This window comes from Diorhabda carinulata, chromosome 4 (genome assembly GCF_026250575.1).
Source record: "Diorhabda carinulata isolate Delta chromosome 4, icDioCari1.1, whole genome shotgun sequence".
Lineage (NCBI taxonomy): Eukaryota > Metazoa > Arthropoda > Insecta > Coleoptera > Chrysomelidae > Diorhabda > Diorhabda carinulata.
Window position 1 is genome coordinate 22,245,591 of NC_079463.1, and position 21,573 is coordinate 22,267,163.

General features: G+C 30.9%; 2 protein-coding genes across 3 annotated transcripts; one reads left to right on the forward strand and one right to left on the reverse strand.

Moving 5' to 3' along the window:
• Positions 1–1,679: 1,679 nt before the first annotated feature.
• LOC130892907 (uncharacterized) lies at positions 1,680–20,580 on the forward strand. The gene is made up of 7 exons (XM_057798603.1): positions 1,680–2,202; positions 11,514–11,787; positions 18,746–18,972; positions 19,029–19,389; positions 19,441–19,779; positions 19,844–20,035; positions 20,220–20,580. Exons 1-7 carry the CDS (start codon positions 2,119–2,121, stop codon positions 20,378–20,380), a joined length of 1,638 nt encoding a protein of 545 aa, XP_057654586.1. The 5' UTR covers positions 1,680–2,118; the 3' UTR covers positions 20,381–20,580.
• LOC130892906 (uncharacterized) lies at positions 13,293–18,603 on the reverse strand. Of its 2 annotated transcripts, XM_057798601.1 has the most exons (8): positions 18,469–18,602; positions 17,559–18,413; positions 15,679–15,851; positions 14,627–14,889; positions 14,344–14,575; positions 14,029–14,244; positions 13,794–13,965; positions 13,293–13,520 (listed from the first exon to the last, which is right to left on the reverse strand). In XM_057798601.1, the coding sequence occupies exons 1-8, from the start codon at positions 18,478–18,480 to the stop codon at positions 13,356–13,358; spliced, it is 2,088 nt and encodes a 695-aa protein (XP_057654584.1). In that variant the 5' UTR covers positions 18,481–18,602; the 3' UTR covers positions 13,293–13,355. The 2 variants fall into 2 exon arrangements, with proteins under 2 accessions (XP_057654584.1, XP_057654585.1); XM_057798602.1 differs by lacking the exon at positions 13,794–13,965 and having other exon boundaries at positions 18,469–18,603.
• Positions 20,581–21,573: the final 993 nt, after the last annotated feature.

Here is a 21,573-nt window from a genome sequence, read left to right on the forward strand (position 1 = left end):
TGAATTTCGAAACAGAAATTATATAAAAATACCAAGAATAGACGTTTTTCAAAGTGCAATTTCCGATTTCCAAATTTCGTAATTTTGTAAATAAATAATAAAAAGATCTACAACTTTTGTGTTCACAATTTTTTCACATAACCTCAAAAGTTATTTGAATTTTACACATAAATTTTGAGATTATGTGAGAAAATTGTGAATACAAAAGTTATAGATATTTTTATTACTTTTTTCCCGGACTCAGATCGCTCGTACTTTATTTATCCTTCCATTTTTATAATATTTTCCTTCTTTTTCGATAAATTTTACCCTTTTATTATTATTTTTTCACAATTTTTCGAAGGCTTCGACCCTGGTCTATATCGGACTGAATGAATTCGTTCTCCTTTTGAAGATTTTTAATTTAAACGCGGGAATTTTCGAACCGTTTACTCCAATTGGAATTTAGTCCATATAAACTGGATGTTACTGAATGTTTTACCCCATTATTATTATTTTTTCACAATTTTTCGAAGCCTTCGACCTTAGTCTATATCGGACTGAATGAATTCGTTCTCCTTTTGAAGATTTTTAATTTAAACGCGGGAATTTTCGAACCGTTTACTCCAATCGGAATTTAGTCCATATAAACTGGATGTTACTGAATGTTTTACCTCATTATTATTATTTTTTCACAATTTTTCGAAGCCTTCGACCTTAGTCTATATCGGACTGAATGAATTCGTTCTCCTTTTGAAGATTTTTAATTTAAACGCGGGAATTTTCGAACCGTTTACTCCAATCGGAATTTAGTCCATATAAACTGGATGTTACTGAATGTTTTACCCCATTATTATTATTTTTTCACAATTTTTCGAAGCCTTCGACCTTAGTCTATATCGGACTGAATGAATTCGTTCTCCTTTTGAAGATTTTTAATTTAAACGCGGGAATTTTCGAACCGTTTACTCCAATCGGAATTTAGTCCATATAAACTGGATGTTACTGAATGTTTTACCTCATTATTATTATTTTTTCACAATTTTTCGAAGCCTTCGACCTTAGTCTATATCGGACTGAATGAATTCGTTCTCCTTTTGAAGATTTTTAATTTAAACGCGGGAATTTTCGAACCGTTTACTCCAATCGGAATTTAGTCCATATAAACTGGATGTTACTGAATGTTTTACCCCATTATTATTATTTTTTCACAATTTTTCGAAGCCTTCGACCTTAGTCTATATCGGACTGAATGAATTCGTTCTCCTTTTGAAGATTTTTAATTTAAACGCGGGAATTTTCGAACCGTTTACTCCAATCGGAATTTAGTCCATATAAACTGGATGTTACTGAATGTTTTACCTCATTATTATTATTTTTTCACAATTTTTCGAAGCCTTCGACCTTAGTCTATATCGGACTGAATGAATTCGTTCTCCTTTTGAAGATTTTTAATTTAAACGCGGGAATTTTCGAACCGTTTACTCCAATCGGAATTTAGTCCATATAAACTGGATGTTACTGAATGTTTTACCCCATTATTATTATTTTTTCACAATTTTTCGAAGCCTTCGACCCTGGTCTATATCGGACTGAATGAATTCGTTCTCCTTTTGAAGATTTTTAATTTAAACGCGGGAATTTTCGAACAGTTTACTCCAATCGGAATTTAGTCCATATAAACTGGATGTTACTGAATACCTTTCTCTATAAAACACTCACACATACCAAATAACGATTATCGCTGATATTTCCGCTTAGATTAAACGATGGGATTTACGTGTTCGGGTCGTCGGTACGAAATTGTAAATAAATTCAATTCGGTTATTTTTAAAACGAGCGCTAGTCGAACTGTCGCCGTATCGGCTAAACTAAATGAAAACCGCTAATTAACTACCACACATTTATTGTATTTTTATTATTGGTGTTGAGAAAACCGTTTTCGTAATCGACGACGTTCCTATGACAATCAGAGATTATCATCCGATAGTGAGAATTTATCCACGGAATTCAAGTGATAAGAGATGTCATGTGTGATGATGGTACATATACTTTTCGATTTCTCTAATAAAATCAGTATTATCCGGGAGGTGATACTTTGCGGGATATAAATTTTGAGTGACATTTGTTTTTTGGAAAATGGATAAATCACAAAGTGCTTCTAAAACGCCTCCTGACGGGGGATGGGGATGGATGGTAGTTTGTGGCGCTGCTCTTATCAACGTAAGAATTTTTTTTATTAATTTCATTAATCAACTCACAAAATTTTCCATAAATATCGCGATGACAATAATAGAAATGAGTGGGATGGAAAATGTATTTATAACAACAAAATAAATATTTTTGTTTGTTTTTTTTTTTCGATAAATCAACTATAATAAACATATTTCATTACTTTCAGAAATTTTTAAATCAATTAACAATACTCAAAATCGTTTTACGAGGGTTGTATGAAAAGTCAGCACTTTTATAAGATATCGAGAGTTTTTTACTGAAAAATCCGCCATTGTGGAAGCCTTAACAATCGCATATTTGGAAATTTTTCTGAAAATATAGAAAATTGAATATCGACCTAAAAATTAGTTTATGATCGTCGAATTTTCGGCGGCAAAATTCAAACTTGGTTATATCAATTTGACTCACGTTCGACACAATAAAAACCTGCGATAATATCATCGAAAAAAACTAAACAAATGCTACTGAATGATTTAAGAGGCTTTATTGAAGCGGTTTAACCTGGATATTTAATTATATTCCTGAGTCACCCACCGTATTTACAATATTTGTCTCTCAGTAACTTTTTACTACTTTCTAACGTCAAAATTTTGACAGACGACGTAACGAAAAAAGTACCTGGCCTGACCTAGAGATGGCGGTAGTTGCTTGAAAATACCACCGTAGTTTAAAGATACCACGTTGTTTAGTATTTGTTGGGCTGCTATCAAAGGTGAACGTTTCTAGTGAATTAGTTAACATGGAAAATAAAAGCTGAACTAGATTCTTTTCTGGATGAAACTGGTATTAAGGGTAAAAAGGTTCAAAGGAGACTGCGGAGACCAGCAGTGCAATAGTCGATTAAATGAGGTGAAGCATCCAGAAATGTTAAACAAAATCCATGAAGCGGAACTTGGTGATCGTCGACTGAAAGTGCGCGAGCTACTAGGCCTAGTAGACATTTCAAAAAGTGCAGTACATCGCGTATAAACCGGAAATTTGGCGTTTGCTTACAATGGAACAAAAACATCGTTGTGAAGATGTACCATCGAGTGTTTCACAAAAGTTAAGTCGAATTTTCGCGTCGGGATGCACCGAATAGGGAGATTGGGTCCAAAGAAGACAAATTCGTTCCAACTGCAGGTTTTATGGGATAATTTCCATTGACTACCTTGAAAAAAGAAAAACTATCAACGGCAAGTATTAAGCGAACTTATTCAGCGTAGAAATCAAGCAAAAACGGCCGTATATGACTAAGAAGAAACTGTACCCTATTCGCCAGATTTAGCCCCCTCGGTGGTCGAAGATTTTTCAATAAAGGAAAAGCGATGTCGTCACATAGAAACTTGTCGATTCTAATATAAAATTTTTTGTGTTTTCTTTGTTGGACCAGGTACTTTTAGAACCATCCTCGTAACATAACTTTAAGCCGTCTCAAATCTAGATCTAAGCTTTATTGACTCTAAAGTCTGGGGTTTTATAGAAATTATTTGTTTAGTTGATCCCATCAACTTATCCTTAATAAAACAATTCTCGTTATCTGTATGCATTTATTTGAAGACTATAAGTTTTTTTAATGATCTACCCACCCATACTTTATTATTAAAAGTGTTTTGATTCTCGAAATTTTTCAACTATGAGGGTTGTCTGACAAGTTACAAGACAGAGAATTTGAAAAAACCGACGGAAGTTTTGTTGAAAACGTAAAATTTTTATTATTGATATCGTAATAATTGTAAAATATTCTAACAAATTCTTCAAATGAATAAATAAATACGCGTGCTGTTTACTCAAAAATATTATTAAACTTGATTTATTTCATTGATTTATTCCAAAATACGAGTTTTAAAAATGTAGCACAAATTTACAGCCAACTGTTGGTAATTTTATATTTTCGCGGTCCCCTCGTTTTTTTGGCTCGAGAAAATCATCTGATTTCGATGATTTTTTTTGTAAAATCTTGTTTTTACGGTGGATTTTTGACAAAAAAAATTAAAAAACATTGATTAGGTTAGCTTAGATTAGGGGGGGTGTGCTAAAAATTCAGAAAAAATGTTTACAGTTGGTCTGCTTTTCAAACCATTTTTGTTCCCATAATATTTTTTGTAAATCCGCCGTGAAAACGAAGATTTGAAAAAAATTCATCGAAATTGGATGATTTTTCGATTTTCTAGAGCCAAAAATACGAGGAAACCGTAAAAATTTACGAAACAGCTTCCATAAAAGATGAAAAACCCACAAAAAAAAACGTAACGAATTGTTCTAATATGTCGTATTTGATTAGAAAAATAAATAAATGTACTAATTTAGTAATAAAAATGAATCAACTTTAAAAAAATTTATTTAAATGCGATCTTATTCGATATTTGGTGAAAATAATTTTACATAGTTGAAATATGCAGCGATGTGAAGCCTGTTGACCTCAACACAAGTTTTAACGTCCCATTTACCACGCTACGTGCTTTTGTATTTTATTGCAAACATTTCTTTGAATATTTTGTATTCCGTTAAAGCGAAGGATCTTTCATGTTAATTACTTCGTAATGTAAAAATAATTTTTCTATTTTCTTCTAAAATATTTTACACTTTACAAAAAAAAACAGGGACGTATTCAAAATAATACTTAATTATTAACAAAGCAACCCTATCGAGCTCTACGATATCTTATAATTAGATCAAAATATAGAGGGTGTCTCAAAAACAATTGGAAAATTAGCTGGAGCTGTATTCTGGACGAATCATTTGAGTAAAAATTCAAATTTTCGTGGCTACAACATTTATATTGAATAATTCTGAGAATTTCAGTTCTTTATTAGAAATGACCACGTGTAAAGCAGCGTCGCGTTTGGGCAGGATCTAGAGGGTGCTGAAGCCCCTACCACGTAGGGGCCTCGTAAACTTACTAATTTGATAATCTATTTTAGAAGCAATACAGTAAAAATTTGCATTTTTTCCAAAAATTATTTCAAAATTTAAATGAAATGAATGATTTAGTGTATTTTAATCCATAGTTATTTGATATATTTGATAATTTGTAATTTTTTTCATTCAATTTTAGTATTTAAATGACTCGTGTCGACGCTATTTTCGAATTGTCCCCCTTTCCAATAAAATAGCCCCCTGGCAAGTTGTTTTTTTTTTAATTCTTGCTCTTAAGTTTTCAAAGACTTTTTCGAACTGAATTAGTTGTAAACCCCCTGTAGGTACTTGAATAAATTCTATATAATTATAATTTAATATAAATAAAAAGCACAACGTTAACCCATTATTATTATTTGTTAATTTTTTACGTATAGCAGTGAAAAAAAAAATAAATTTATACAGATACTGTTAAATATATTAATCAAGGTCAACATGTGTTAGATCACCGTATGACATGAATAAAAGATTTACCTTATAAAGTTAAAGTAACTTGGACTTGCAAATTTCAATCTTACATTTCTCAGTATTGCCTTACGAACTAAATTATTTTTGAAATTAGCATTTTCGTAAACTCGATGCGGTTCTTCGTTACTTATGATACACCCTCTGTATAATCTTTAAGACGGTATTTTCTTGGTTGTATCCATTTCGAAACTTCCAAATCCGAATTTGCTAAAAAGTCACGTCTGGGACTAAACTACAATTATAAACACCGAAAAAATACAGTTTACGGAGTCGTTTTTAAGAAAAAATTTAATTCAATATTCGTCGCGGCATATAGCCACGAAAGTAGTTGTTTTTTTTTTTCGTTTCAAATTTTCTCGTTATCTTATTGTTTTACAAATTGATCCAAAAACGGATTTTTGAGTAATCCTAATCAGTAAACGATTTACAGCTCATTTATTTGATGACGTACGTTTTGATAATAAATTACTTTATCTAATATTTTGATTAAAAACTTATACTTGAACATTAGGTAACCGATAACATAACAAAATTCAACTCGTATCCAATATAAATATTTTGAACGTATTTTGATAATTGTTATATTCAATAGATAAATTTTTCATGAAAACAAGTTTTCGATATATTAAACAGATTAAGGGAAAGTGTTGAAAAATCCAGATACTACCACTAAAATTATAGTGTAGGTCAAAACTATGTAGGTAGTTCAATAACATAAAAAGATGATTAAAAAAAGAAGAAGAATCTCGTTATATTGAAACAATTTTGTTAATGTTAGTGAAAGGTTGTTGGTCTGAAATTAATTAATAATAATTATCGTTATTGATTTTTTTATCGCATTAAATTTGAAACTAGTTGAATGATTGAATTGCTGAAGGCAAAGGATTCCCCCTTTTCATCGTTTCTTCATTATAAAAAAAATGGAAAAGTACAAAACATATATTTCCATAGTCTCCAATTTAACATCGTATAGATAATTTTTTTGTTTTATTTCTGCTAGAGTTTCGGAGTTATGTCCTTAAAATGTTAAGGATCGGAGAGAACTAACTACCTAAATTTAATATATTTCGGAATTGTATTATCGATTTTATATTTAAACTTATACCTGGTTTTATAACCTGTAGCTCAAAAAACAAAATATATTCTTGAACAAGGTTAAAAATGTTTTAAAATAGAAAACTTTACTTCCAAAATTATATTAGTTTTTATTATAATAGTACAATATCTTGAAAGAAAGGGATTTTGCATTCAATATACCCACAATTAGGATTTGATTATCATTAACGGACGTAAAAGTTGTGGGACTGTGGCAATCAAACACCAAAGTGTACTATTTTTAATATACGTTCCAAGCTTTCAATTAACTATATATTCTATGAAAATATGAAAAGATGGAGAATTATTCACATCATTTTATTACTAAATTCAAAAAATAACATTTAAAATGACAATAGACATAAATATAGAGTTTGTTGATTTTTGTTGCTAACTATTTTGTAATTAAAATCCGTCTAAATAAGTCGATTAGAATGTCGACTTTTTATATAATTTATTTTTTCAAAATCTAAACGATATGTATATATGTATATATATATATATATATATATATATATATATATATATACGTACGTTTAAATTTTCAAAATTCTCAACGTTTCGGCTCCCAGTTTAAAACCATTATCAAGAGAAGGGTAGGATAGAGTGGTTATTTCTTCATTGGTAATAAAAGATCCGATTACAAGGCCTCAATCTACCTATTCCTTGTAAGTTGACCGAGGAAATGAAATTACATTATATTTCAGCACTTGAAAGCCACATATATTCCAAAAACTCCACTCCATTCTTCTGAAATTTGTAATTACCTCTTCTATCCATCTCTTTTTCGTCCTGTCTCTGTTCTAATTCCTTCTCTCTCCAATTGTACTGTTTGCAATCATTCTGCACACGTGTACCAACCACCTGGTTATTCAGATCATTTTTTATTGATACAATTTCTTGTTTCTAAAAACGTTATTTTCTATAGTTAATACTTTGGCAGATTTATGATCCATAAAAAACATGTTAGGCAAGCGAACATCTGTAAGGGTTTAATTTTAATATCAAAAAACTATGTGTTATAATAATTTTTTTTTATTTTATTTTGTTAACGATTTACAAGTGGTTTCACTTTCCAGTATGACGAAGACGGTCCTGCATACAAAACTTGTTCAAACTTTCAACGTGTCGTTTTTCTGACCTTTGATATCAGCAAATTTTTTTTTTTTTCAATGTTACTTGACTATGAATGTATATGTGTGTTGTAATAATTAAAAATTGTTTGCCCAACAAACGACTGGTACATATTTACGGGTATTTATAAATAGGTTGAAAACAAAAGCGATGTCGCCTTAATATGAGTTTTGTTATTCGATCGTGAACATGTGGACGCGGCGTGATACATAAAAACACGATAAATGTTGAAAAAACACACGTGATTATGTCGTTCGTTTCGTTATAGCAAATATTTCGACAATAAAAACATGAATTGTAAATATTGCAATGAAAATATTGGAAAACGATAAGTTGATTGAATCGATGATAACAAATCAATGAAAGAAAAAATAATATTTGTTGTATTTAGTGTTACTAGGAATTTAATTTATGTCGAAACGAAACTTCTTTCTATCCATATAAAGCCAAAGTCTTTCCACGTAATATAATTCGAAAAAAAAAATGCACGAGCCTGAAAGTCCGATCACGAATGGAATCCAATTTGAACTATTAAGCTGCTTTCTTTAAGTGTGCGACCTTAAGCCCGATTTAGTGTGGACGGTACGCTCGAATGTCTGTCGTGTCGGTTTTACGGACGCGCCTCAAAGAATAAATAAAGAGTGTGGATGGTTAGAAAGTCTACAAGATGCGTTAGTCTAGATATAGCATTAAAATTGAAAACAACCACTCTGTATATTTAGATGATGACGAGCTGGTCCCTAAATGATTAATGAAAACATGATTAAAACATTTTTTACATACGAGACGCGAAGAATCGTTTCACATACACTTATTTTACATATACCTATTTGAGTGTATGCAGAACGTTGCAAATAATTTTGCGTCATATTCGAGCGCTGCACACCTGCTAGATTCGGTCCTGGCGTATAATTAATAAAATACTACTTAAAAATATTGTTTGTTGGCGTTTATTGTCCACAATTGAAATCAACACAATTTGTTTGATAAGAACGCTCGTTAAATAAAACAATTAAAAAAGAACTATTTTAATTTCAAACAGAGATAATGACGTTTATATCTCAAATATTTATGTATAATGTGGTTTGCACACAGCTTATCTCATATATACAGGATGTATTTTATATTCGTAGTATCAAGAATCGAGTAACGAGTATCATTATCACTTAATAAGTCGTGACACATTTTTTTGTCAGAAATCGATTTTATTCATCAATGAAATCTCTTTCAAAAACAATACAATCATTTGCCTCAAAATAAGCTCCAATTGAGCTGAATCTCTTACTGACGATCATTTTTTTGTGATCAGTAGTTACAGGTGATCAGATCTGGACTACACGGTGGATGTGAAAGCAATTTAACCATCGTTATCTTCGATTTGTGAATCGGTGCATTATTTTGGTGAATCAGTGGTTTGTTCTTCGACATATGAGGCCGTTTTTTCTTGGATTTTGTATTCAAACGATCCAACAACTCTATACGGTATTGATTGGAGATAGTCGAGCATGCGCATCCCAAAATACTGAAGCCAGTACCTTCACAGCTGATTATTGTGACTTTGGACGCTTTGAACATGGTTTATCAGCTGCAGTCCACTCAAATGATGATCGTTTTGATTCCTGAGTGAAGTGATGGATCCATTGTCACATATCCACGCAAAAAATCTGTTTCACGACGTGTAAACATGACCAAACACTGATCTGAATCATCGACACGTTGTTAATTTTGATCGACTGTGAGTAAACGCGGCACCCACTTTGAAAAAAGCTCATCGTCAGTTATCTTTCGAAATTTCAATTCCCTATTAGATATAACCAATTTGGGGACTTAATTTGATGTTTTTTGAAGTAACCACCTCATTTTGACGACCAGAACGTTCACCATCATCGTCTACGCAAATTCAGCAAACCAATTACAAATTGTTACTTTTTAAACCATCGCTGTACTTGTACAGTATTTTTTGATGAAGCAGCTTCACTTAAATAGCTGTCACTTTTATCTGACTAATCGAAATGTCATGACATTTGACACATAGTCTTTTGACAGTTGGTACTTCATAAACGTCATATATATTTGACAATAGCAGCGCCATCTGTGCGTCAGTCACACGACTTATTTAGTGATGTTATATGAATAAAAAAAAGCTATAGTTTTGTAAAAAATGGAACATTTTCTTGAATTTATTAGATTCATATGAAAAAAAGACGTCCACTTATTTTATCTGATTTTTTTTCTACTAAAAACAATTTCTGAGAAAATTGACATCTTTATATTTATACAGGGTGTATAGCTTTTATTTGACGTCTGTTTGCAAGTAGTACAGGGATAAAAAGAGAATTAAGGATGAGGAATAACTTCAAAAACACACACAATGTGTGTGATGTGACTCGAAATATGTATCAACGACATTCTTCTTTATCGTGTGTCATATTTCGCTTTTTTATGCTGTATATATACCAAACTTAGTACCACGCGACTTTTTGTTTAAGATTTAATTTTGGTTGAACTACAAGGCCAGATAAAAGCATCATATTTTAATTATTGATCACACCTCGTAGTTTTACTGTTATTTTTGAATAAATTTAACAACTTGGAACATTAATACGTTTTATGGAATTTTTTTACGGAAAAATAAAATTTATTTCGAAACTATACACACGTACTTTGAAAAAAATTTGAGTATAATTTTTTTTTGATAAATATATATCTGTGGTAATCGATAAGTACCGATAACTGTAATCAGATTAAAAAAAATTTTAATTATCTCGTTTATGAATAATGAGAAAAATATAAAATTTAGCTAACGTGTATTATATCGATCGTTTTTAATTTTTGTACCTTTCGTGGTCAAAACAATCTATTCATAAATGCAATTTCCCATATTTCAATTGTATCTCAAAAATTGATACCAACATCCTGGCGGGTGGTAATTACGTAAAAAAATTGACGCCATATTGTCGTGATGAGGGAATATGGCGTAGATACTTATCCATCTTATCCCTTTCGCTCATTTCCTAGATCTTTCTCCGGAAAAATAATGCGTCAAGATCTGGTACCTGGAAGCCTTCAACGGATATATCCTTAAGAGACATCGTCTCCAAATGTAGTCCTTTCTGCAATCTATTGAGAATAAAAGAAAGTCTAGCAACGCGAAATCGGGAATCTAAGGGTATGACGCTGATTTTGTTATACATAGGGTAGTCCAGTCTTGAGGAATATCGCGTGGAGGAGGTTCCTTGAAAGCTGGATGGTTTTCTGGACATCCAATTGATTTGTGATCAGAATTCATCAACTTCTTCACCTCGTGATGTTGACGGGCGTTTTGGACGACGGTATTCGCCTTTTCCCTTATTATCCATGTACATTGTACCATCAAACTGGAATTTCGAGATACAACGAACCATTGGGATAGTCTCGTACAAAAATTGATCCTTCATCATTTTTTTTAAATCCTAACGTCGACCTCGGTTCCAAGCGTCCTGTAGCTCCAGAAGCTTGCAGGTTGCAGCGCCCTCAACATTAACCCTATGCTTATATGACATGCACTTAACCTGTATTCCAACTTGAAGAACTGCGAAAATCATCGAAGAATTCCGATCGCAAAAATGATATATAAAAATTCTGATAAAAACGGCAGAATTGAATTGATTCAATTCAGATTCAATTGAATATCGATATTTTGCTGTAGTTTTTTTTTGTTACAGATGGTGAATCAGGCGATGTTCGCCAACTTCGGACTGATTTTTGGGGAATACCTGAAAAAAATCGGAGGTGGTCACGCGACTGGAATCACTTTAGTGTTAGCTTTGAGCGTTGTAGTGACTAATTGTACGGGACTTATAGTAGGACCTCTACTGAAATTATTAGATATTAGGACTTTTACGTTGATCGGTATCGGTTTCGTGGGTACCGGTATGATCGTTTCCAGTTTTGGTACCGCCACTTGGCACATCGTTATCGGATACAGTGTAATGACAGGTAAGATTTCGACATTTCTAACCTCTTTTTTTTCGAAATCGATTCTAGTAATTATTCCATCGAAAACTAAAGAAATATCAAAAATCAATTAATTAAGATCCACCGTATTCCCAAGATCTGGTCCCAAGTAACTTTTTCCTAATCTACGTTTTCATATAGAGATTTTCGTCGAAGGGGCAAATAATAGCTTATTTTGTAAATGTGCATTTACTTGAAATAAAAACTTTGAGAAAAAATATTTACACATAAAAGGGTGGAAACTACGAAAAAATGTGTTTCTCATTTAGGACAACATATCATCTAAATTACACTAAAAGTTATTAATTCTACATTGTATTATCCAGATCTATCTCCCAGTGATTTTTTTCTATCCTTTTAAATCAAAATTTTGGGTTTTGGTACAGAAATAGTCATCCATCTAGGAAATTATAGTCTAGTTTGCAAACACTACTATGTAAAAGGTTAAACTTGAAAAATTGATTTCGATTTACTCATGAAAGGGTAGAAATCGTGAAAAATTATTCTCCTCCTTCAGGAAAACCTGTTAACACTTCAGTAGTCACCTTGACTCAAATTACACTTTTAATCGAATGATCCTGCACCACATTCTCCAGATTTAGCACGCAATGAATTTTTCTTATTCTGTAAGCATTAGGAACAGAGATTTTCATCAGACAAGAAAATTGAAGTCTATTATGTGAACTACATCGATTTGGGAAATGGATTTTAATAAGGAATATTGACTCATCCGAAGGAATAAATCATCACCATGGACAAAATCACAATTTAAATAAAATGACCAGACATTGAATGATCCATATCTGGTTCACAGTGACTTCTTCTCAAGTCTTGATTTTTAGATTTAGTTTTGGGGATAGAAATTGCCATAGAACAAAGAAATTAACTTTGAAAAGCGACATCGAGAAGCTCTTCACTCTCAGGAAGGAAAAAATCGTGAAAAAGTGCTTTCCCATCATGTCTAGGTGCATGTTTACATTTCAGCTATCACCATGGATAAAATTACATTTTAAATTTATTCTCCAAATTTGGTTTCCAGTAACCTTTTCCTATTCTTTAACATCAAAAAAATTCTGTTCTCATTTTTGAAGAAAATTGAACATTTTGGAAATGTATTGACGTAAAAATTATCCTCGTATAATTATAAAAATAGATCAAAATGAGACTTGAAAAATATCAAAGTGAAGAAGCATCATTACTCGATAAGATTTAAGGAGAAAACGAGAACAAATAAAAACGAGTTTTAAATAGAAAAAATCCTTTTTTAATGAGTTTGAATTAGTTAACAGTATTCTCCAGATCTAGCCCGCAGTGATTTTTTTCCAATTTTTTTCTTTGTAGATAAATATTTTATTAAACGAGGATGTAATATCTTACTTTATTTAAAAATAATATGTTTTTATTTGGAATAGGAAACTTTTCAAACATCCCTCGTAAAATGATAAATCTATAAAAATTCTTTATAAATGGTTGAAATGAAACAAAAATTATTTTTAAGTACAATGTTATAATTGAAATTAGGAAAATAAATGGATTTTCGATGAAAATTGTCAACTTCTTCTAGCATCCAAGTAGTACCAATTCGGATAAACATTTTTTGTATTCTTTTTCGGTACCAATTTGCGACATTTCAACTCCACGTTGTCCGACAATGAATTGTTGAAAGTCGTGATGTATTGCGATAAAACATTTTCAAAATTATTCATATCGAACATCTAGAAGACAAAAAACAAAAAATATTTTGTTCGGTTGAACTACTTTTGAAAATAAAATTAAAAAAGTCAAAATTCTAGTACGATTTAAACTCAATGTGGAAGATAAAAATCAAAAAATATTTTGTTTGTTTGAACTACTTTTGAAAAAAAAACTCGAAAAATCAAAATTTAAGTACGATTTAAACTTACTTGATCTAGAAGGAAAAAAACAAAAATATTTTGTTCGTTTGAACTACTTTTGAAAAAAAAAATTCAAGTGCGCTTTAAACTCACTTGACTAAACTGCATGTTCTTTTCATGGATATTGAAAGAAAATTCTCCGATACTTTTAAACGCTTCTAACCATACGGAAAATTGTGCTTCTGTTAGATTCAACACTATCCTCAAAAATTTTGCATCTTTCACAATTATCCTGCTTATTCCGAAAACATCATTTACGTGCATTCTAATAATGATTATTAAAAAAAAAATAAAAAGAAACTTTTATATAAACGGTATCTTAACTTACATCATGAAAAATTTAAATAAAGTTTCGTTCCGGCCACAGTAACTGCATTTACCAGAACGTTCAACAATAATATCACATTCTTTACAACTATTACTCATTTTTAACTCGAGGATGTGAAAGTTATAAACTTTCGACCAAACTATCACACCTTGAGGTATATAATTTCCCTTACTGAGAAAATACGGTGGTCCCCAATCAATCTCGTGATTTTCAAAGCTAAAAATAAGAAAAAAATAAATTTTTCAATAACCAAGCATTTTGAGCTGGTGAAGAAAACATTATGTGGTTAGTAAGCAATATAAAGAAGTGACTCACAGATTTGCTGTATGAAAATCGACAGTTTGATCGTAAGACATAATTTCTATTGAAGTGAAGATTGTTGATTTTATATAAGTCGATTTGGGTTGGACGTGTTTCAATTTCACCCTCATTTGTGGTATCAAGCCCAATGGCATCAATCTATTTAACCAATCATTTAAATATACAGTAACGTTCGAGTCGTTACCATTTTCTTGGTAACCAAATTTTAAAGTGTGAGTTTCTTTACCTAAAAAAATGAGGTGAGGGGAAAATATTTTACTTTGTAAATAATACTAACCTGGTGTTGAAAAACCATACAATGACGTTCTTAGTAATTTTTGAGAAAGGTTCTTAACAAATCCCCTTTGCTCTATAACCCCCTCGAAAGAGAACAGGTTCGAATTTTTAGATAAATACTCTTTGCAATCTGTTATTTTTAAAACGGGTGTACATAATTCGTTATCAGATATTTCCAACTCTTCGAAATAAGCATCTTTTTCATTAATCGTTAAATTTTTTAGCTTTTCTATAGAATAAAGTTCTGTATTCAATTCTTCTCTCCTTAAAATATTATATATACAATTATTAACAAGAACAACTTGGAATCTCCAATCTTTATAATTACAAGAAGAGAAATCTGAAGAGTAATGTTAAGAAATCAAAAGTAGTATATATAGGGGAAAAATAAACAGATAAACATTCATGGAAAAGGAACAGATTAATAAGGTTGCCATAATTAATCAAAAACATGTAATTTTGGTCGACTACACAACACGTTCAGTAGAATAGTTATAGGGACAGTTGTTATTATGGTTACCGTGTAATACATTCACTGATATGTTGATATGGATAGAATAAGAAAGAAAGAAGTAGAGGACGAATGAATAATTGAAACGATATGTCAGAATAACAAATAAAGTTAAGGTGTAATCAAATAACAGGCAGACCTAAGAAAATCTGGAATTAACAGATAGCAGAAAAATTGTAAAACATTTGTAGTTTCAATTACATTTAAATCTTTGAACACGTTTAGGAAAAATTATAAAAAGTATTAATTTTAACGAACGAGAAATCATACATTTTGTACTCACAAACATCAAAAAAACTCAATTTTATCGAATCAAACATTCTGTATTTACACTTTAGGTCCTATGTCAATCATTTATTTATATTATTTCAACTAAGAGGATAATCTACAATATTATCTAGATCACAATTCGGATATTATCTTTTTTTGGCCACCTGTATTATGTGATTAATTTGGAACTTAATCAATATAATAATCGGATCTTCAATATACTTATCTATCTGCACACTTCATTGTAAAATGAAGTAAACACTTATACTTACAAAGGTTCATTGTGATGAAGTCTGTACTTGAAACCTTCTTTCAAATGTAAAACAATTATAGTATATTGAGAAGGTAAAGTTAAAAAAATAGTGTCCTCAATTTTATCGTCTTTTTTCTTTATTATTTTTATTTGCAAATACGTTTCTGGTGTTTTGCTGTATCCCACGCATAGCTAAAATGATTTATCGTATATTTGTTTTTTTACTGTACACTTCTTGGAAAAATAGTAATATCATTTTCGATATTAACGTAACGATGTTCATTGTATAATTTAATTCTCAAATTAAGACATTTATCGAAGAAATTACAAACATTATGAAATCGTTCTAGCCACTTTTACTTTCAAGATATGTATTAAAGTTGAGTATATAATCTGAATATTTATTCACAAATTGTTTTACCGTATAAAATTCATCTTGTTATAATAAATAATTATTAAATTATTCAAAATTTTAAATAACAATAAACAATTCCCCAAACCTAACCTAATAGGTATATATAATGGCTGCCTCAATTTCCGATGTTACCCGATCGACAGTACAGAGGTGTACTCAAAAAATAATTACATGACGAAATTAAAAATAATAATCTTCAATTAGAGATATAAAGTATTTATTATTATGTTTTGAATAACAGTTATTTATTTGATAGATTTTTTTCGAACAAATAATTTATTACATTTGGGTACGTCACATTTTTTCGAAATAAAATTTGAATAACCTTGTTTTCTACTACCTAATATGTCATAGGATTTATTCAAAATATTACTTATTACAAAAAAAAGTCGACTTACAGTATCAATTACAATAAATAAATGAAATGGGAAAAACTTGGAATTTCTGAAAACGTTGCTGATATTCGTACAGAACACATTATTACTACACCAACACACAATTACTCTGACGCGCGTTTCGATAACCAAGTTATCGTCTTCAGTGACTCAGTTTACCTTTAAGTCTCTGAAGATGACAACTTGGTTATCGAAACGCATGGCAGACAGTGTTCAGATTGATTAGATGACAAATTATAGAAACTGTTAATTGTTTCAGGAAGAATATTTTTTTAGCTTTTACTATGGCGCTTAATAATAACAAAATGTTATTCATATACATTTTTTTTAAATCTATGATGGAATAAATCCAAATTTTTTGTGTTCTCTTTTGGAATAAGAAACAAAAATAATTTTAGTATAATTGTAAATTTCGCTTGCATTTTAAACGCCCTGTATGATATTTTTCATTAATCCTTCCTGGAAAAATATTGTATTCAATGTTATGTGAAAAAATTGAGGACAAAAATTTTAGATACACCACAGGTCAATACAATCGGGTAACATCGGTAAATCTGACAGCTGACAATTATTCTTACTCCTCCCACATATTTGACATATAATGGTGAACTTGCAAAAATTTAGTGTTTTGGACATAAAAAAGTTTCGTTTGAATTTACTAACTTATTAAAAATTGAATTTGTGATAATGAAAAGTTGGTATAAATATAAATAAATAAAAAGAACGAACTAATTACAATTACGTTTAGTAATTAAAATTGAAAGGTAATATGAGCAATTTGCCACAGAATAATAGAAAAAGACCGATGGCTGATGAAAATGGAGGAAAAGGTGAATCTAACGGAAACGTTGAATATTTAGTAAAAGTTCCAAAATCTGCTTTAAAATGCGTCGCAATTTTACCGGGAATAGGTCGTGACGATTCTTCCGACGACAGTTCGGATTCGGATGTCGAAACTATAATTTCCAACGGAAAAGTTGATTTGTTGGGGAGAAAAATAATAAAGAATGTCGAAGTTCAAGAAAAGCAACAATATAGTAACGAATCCGGTAACTAAAAGTGAATTGTAAAGCATCTAGTTAAACTTACCGTACTTTTCCTTATAATTATAAAATCCATTGTGTATTTGAATTTTTTCGGTAGAACGTGTCCGTACATTTCTAAATGCTTTTTATTATTGTGTACAATAATAACATCCTCAGAATGTGCTAATAAATATTCTAAATTGGGTATTTTCTTTTCTTTATATATTTCCGAAATAATTTTATAATTTTTTATAAGAACAAAAGAATTTTCTACAATATCTTCGTTACCATGAAAAATACAGACGATCTTGTGAAAATTATCTTTCAACATTAAAAAACCGTATTGAGGATCGACATAAACGAATCCAAAAAGATAATTGTCAGTTTTTGGTTTCTTATGTACTCCAAACGACCAAGGGGGAAAATCATTGTATTTCGAAGAATTAATTTCGACATGTTTACAAGAATTTATAGAAGAAATCGAAAAATTAGTTAAACATTTATTCAAACAACGTTGATTGTGAATTTCGCCTGGTGATACATTCAATTCGATAATCGTTTCAACCAGGTTACTGAAAACTTTTTTACCGGTTATATCATTTTCAAAACTGAAATTTTTTTCAAATATTCGTAAAGCTCGATCAACTATAAATACATCTGCAGCGCCTAACTTATTCGTTTTAATTAAATTCGTAAAATAATTCGACTTTGTAATATTTTTTGATTTGCTCATTACAGTAGAAGATGAACAAGCTACGAAAGTATTTAATGATTTATGCAACTTTTTTGATTCGGACATTGAATACAATTGTGGTAATTTAATTTCGTCATTACTGTTTTTCAATAGGCACAAATATATTCGGTATTTATCGTCAACTTCAAAATAACCATAAAACGAATCAACTTTAGTTACTAAACCCTAAAAGATTAATTATCAAGTTGATAAAAATTTTACTTGATATTATAATACATACCTTACAATCCATACTGATAAAAATAAATAATAAAATTACTTTATAAAATTATAATAATCAAATTTCTACATACTGGTAGGTTACAATCAACTATAACCTATATAACTATACGTCATTTTCTTCTTCGTTTTTATATTAATCGAATACTGGATATCTTAAATGTACAACCAGATATTATATTCTTCTTTTTCTATTTTATATATATACGAGGGTTGTACCAAAATTTATTTTTCATTTAATTATAAAATCGTTTTGTTTAAACAAATGTAATTTGTAGGATTTGGTTTGGGACTTTTGGCTTCTGGTACATTTTTAGTTATAAATGAGTATTTTACAACGAAAAAAAGTACAGCTGTAGGAATCTCAATGGCGGGGACTTCAGTAGGACAAATGACAATGCCACCTTTCATAGGAATGTTGTTGAAGAAATACGATTATAGTGGCACTACTCTTATTTTAGGTTTCGTAAGTTATACTGGCATCATCGGAGCCGCATTTTTCAAGGTAATAAAATTCCGAAGCAAATCGATTAATTCTATAAGTAAATTCGAAATTTCCAGCCGGTATTCTGTTGTAAAAAATGGGGTCCGACAGAGGACGTTGCGAGCATCGAAAACGCTTCCGTAAAACCTACAGGGGATGTTCCAAATGAAGTTAATACCGTAACTAAACCGGAAGAAGAGAAATTGTTGAAAGCTCCAATTGTTGAAAGAAAAGTTTCGATAAACGATCGGAATATTTCTAACGGCGATACCACCGTTTCGAGTAACGACAATAAACCTGTCAGCAGCGGAAGGAAAATCTCGAATACGGAACGTAAAATTTCATCGGCGAAAGGAATGATAAAATCTTATAGTCAAGGAATACTGAAAAGCCACATCGAAGATAATTATAACGAATCTGCTATGGAATTAGGAAATAGTGAGTATTAGAGTTTGTTTGTACCTTTTCCGGCAGCTTTTTTCATTACAGGTCATTTCAAGCTGAATCATGAAGATAAAAATCACCACTGGTTCCGAAAAATCATCAATACCTTAGGTTTCGATTTACTAAAAGATCCTATCTATGTTCATATTGTAGTAGGTTTAGGTTTAGTTTACGTTTCGACCGTATCGTTCGGGGCATTTTTTCCTATATTTTTACAAGACGAAGCCGATTTGACGGTGTTTCAAACGACAACCGTGATGACTTGTCTATCATCGGCAGACGTATTAGGAAGGATCACCGCTTCGGAAATTTGCAGAAGAATGAAATTCAGTAACAGAAAATTCTTCATGTTCGGTACCGTAATGTTGTCGCTTATGCGTTCAGGTTAGTACCGATTTTTCAAAAAAAGGGTTTTCAGTACCTAACGCGATGGATATTTTTGTTTTAGTTGAGATTTTGATGCCGAATTATACTTCTTTAATGATAGTTGCGTTTATTGTTGGTTATTGGCGAGCAGTCGCCGTGATAAATCAAAATTTGGTCATATCCGAGTATATTTCAAAAGAGAAATTACCATCTGCCGTTGGCCTTAATATGGTTACCAAAGCTTTATTATCATTAACGGTAGGACAAAGTTTGGGTACGTATCGTTTCATGTTTAAACGGTTTTTAATCACAAAACGGATGAGGGGGATTTATACACTAAACTATTCACTAACACTTAACACACTAATTTATTTAAAAAAAATTGTTTACTGATTACTACGGTTAAATCTTCCGCTTTATATATTAAAATTGAAGTAACAGTGTTATTTTGTTTTTAGGTTTGTTGAAGGATTTGTGGAGCTACGGTGCGTGTATTCACACGTTAAACATCATGGCGATAGTTGTCATATTGTTGTGGTCGATAGAAATGTTCATCAGACACGTGAGGAAACCGAAAACAACCATTATCATCGACGTTAAAGACGAAGCTGTCAGTTAATATTTTCTAGTTTTAGTATATAGTGGCTCAAAACAGACTCGTATTTCTTTTGATGTGTATATAATAACTCAAATAAGTATTTTTTTTTAATTTTATCTACTAATTTAGTATCTAGATATTCGCATATGGTGACAATTCAAGGAGATTATATTTTCTTTATTCTGGGAATTTTTAAATGACTCGTTCATATTTGAACTCTATTTACGATTGTTTTATTTATAGATATCCGAAAATTTCGAAACTTGATAAAAACACGTTAGTTTAGCGTTTTCGAGATCTCACAATCTAGTTATTGATAAAATAAACGGACCCAAGCTAAAATAATTGAACCTAACCTAGTCTTATCGAAGCAAAAGTAAATCTAACCTTATTGAAGCTAAAATAAATCGGTCCTAAGCTAAAATAATCGGACACAAGCTAAAATAATCGGACACAAGCTGAAATAATCGGACACAAGCTAAAATAATTGGAGCTAAGCTAAAACAATCGAACCTAACCTAATTTAATCCAAGCTAAAGTAAATTGAAGTTAAAATAATCGGACATAAGCTGAAATAATCGAACATAACCTAGTCTAAACGAAGCAAAAGTAAACCTAACTCTATTGAAGCTAAAATAAGTCGGACCTAAGCTGAAATAATTGGACCTAACCTAACATAATCGAAGCTAAAACAATTGGAACTAAGCTAAAATAAACCTAACTTGATCGAAACTGAAATAATCGGATCTAAGCTAAAATAATCGATGCAAACTCAATTCAATCCAAGCTTAAGTGAACCTAACCTTATGGAAGCTAAAATAAATCGGACCTAAGCTAAAATAATCGGACACAAGCTAAAATAATCGGACACAAGCTGAAATAATCGGACACAAGCTAAAATAATTGGAGCTAAGCTAAAACAATCGAACCTAACCTAATTTAATCCAAGCTAAAGTAAATTGAAGTTAAAATAATCGGACATAAGCTGAAATAATCGAACATAACCTAGTCTAAACGAAGCAAAAGTAAACCTAACTCTATTGAAGCTAAAATAAGTCGGACCTAAGCTGAAATAATTGGACCTAACCTAACATAATCGAAGCTAAAACAATTGGAACTAAGCTAAAATAAACCTAACTTGATCGAAACTGAAATAATCGGATCTAAGCTAAAATAATCGATGCAAACTCAATTCAATCCAAGCTTAAGTGAAC

Excerpts from the sequence above, each read along its gene's own strand:
- LOC130892907 (XM_057798603.1), top strand. The coding sequence starts at position 2,119 with ATGGATAAATCACAAAGTGCTTCTAAAACGCCTCCTGACGGGGGATGG. Across the intron at positions 11,788-18,745 it reads CGGATACAGTGTAATGACAG|GATTTGGTTTGGGACTTTTG; the intron begins GTAAGATTTCGA and ends TGTAATTTGTAG. Across the intron at positions 19,390-19,440 it reads TGCTATGGAATTAGGAAATA|GTCATTTCAAGCTGAATCAT; the intron begins GTGAGTATTAGA and ends TTTTCATTACAG.
- LOC130892906 (XM_057798601.1), bottom strand. Across the intron at positions 14,890-15,678 it reads CTTCATCACAATGAACCTTT|GAGAGAAGAATTGAATACAG; the intron begins GTAAGTATAAGT and ends TAATATTTTAAG. Across the intron at positions 13,966-14,028 it reads TTATTTAAATTTTTCATGAT|AATGCACGTAAATGATGTTT; the intron begins GTAAGTTAAGAT and ends AATCATTATTAG.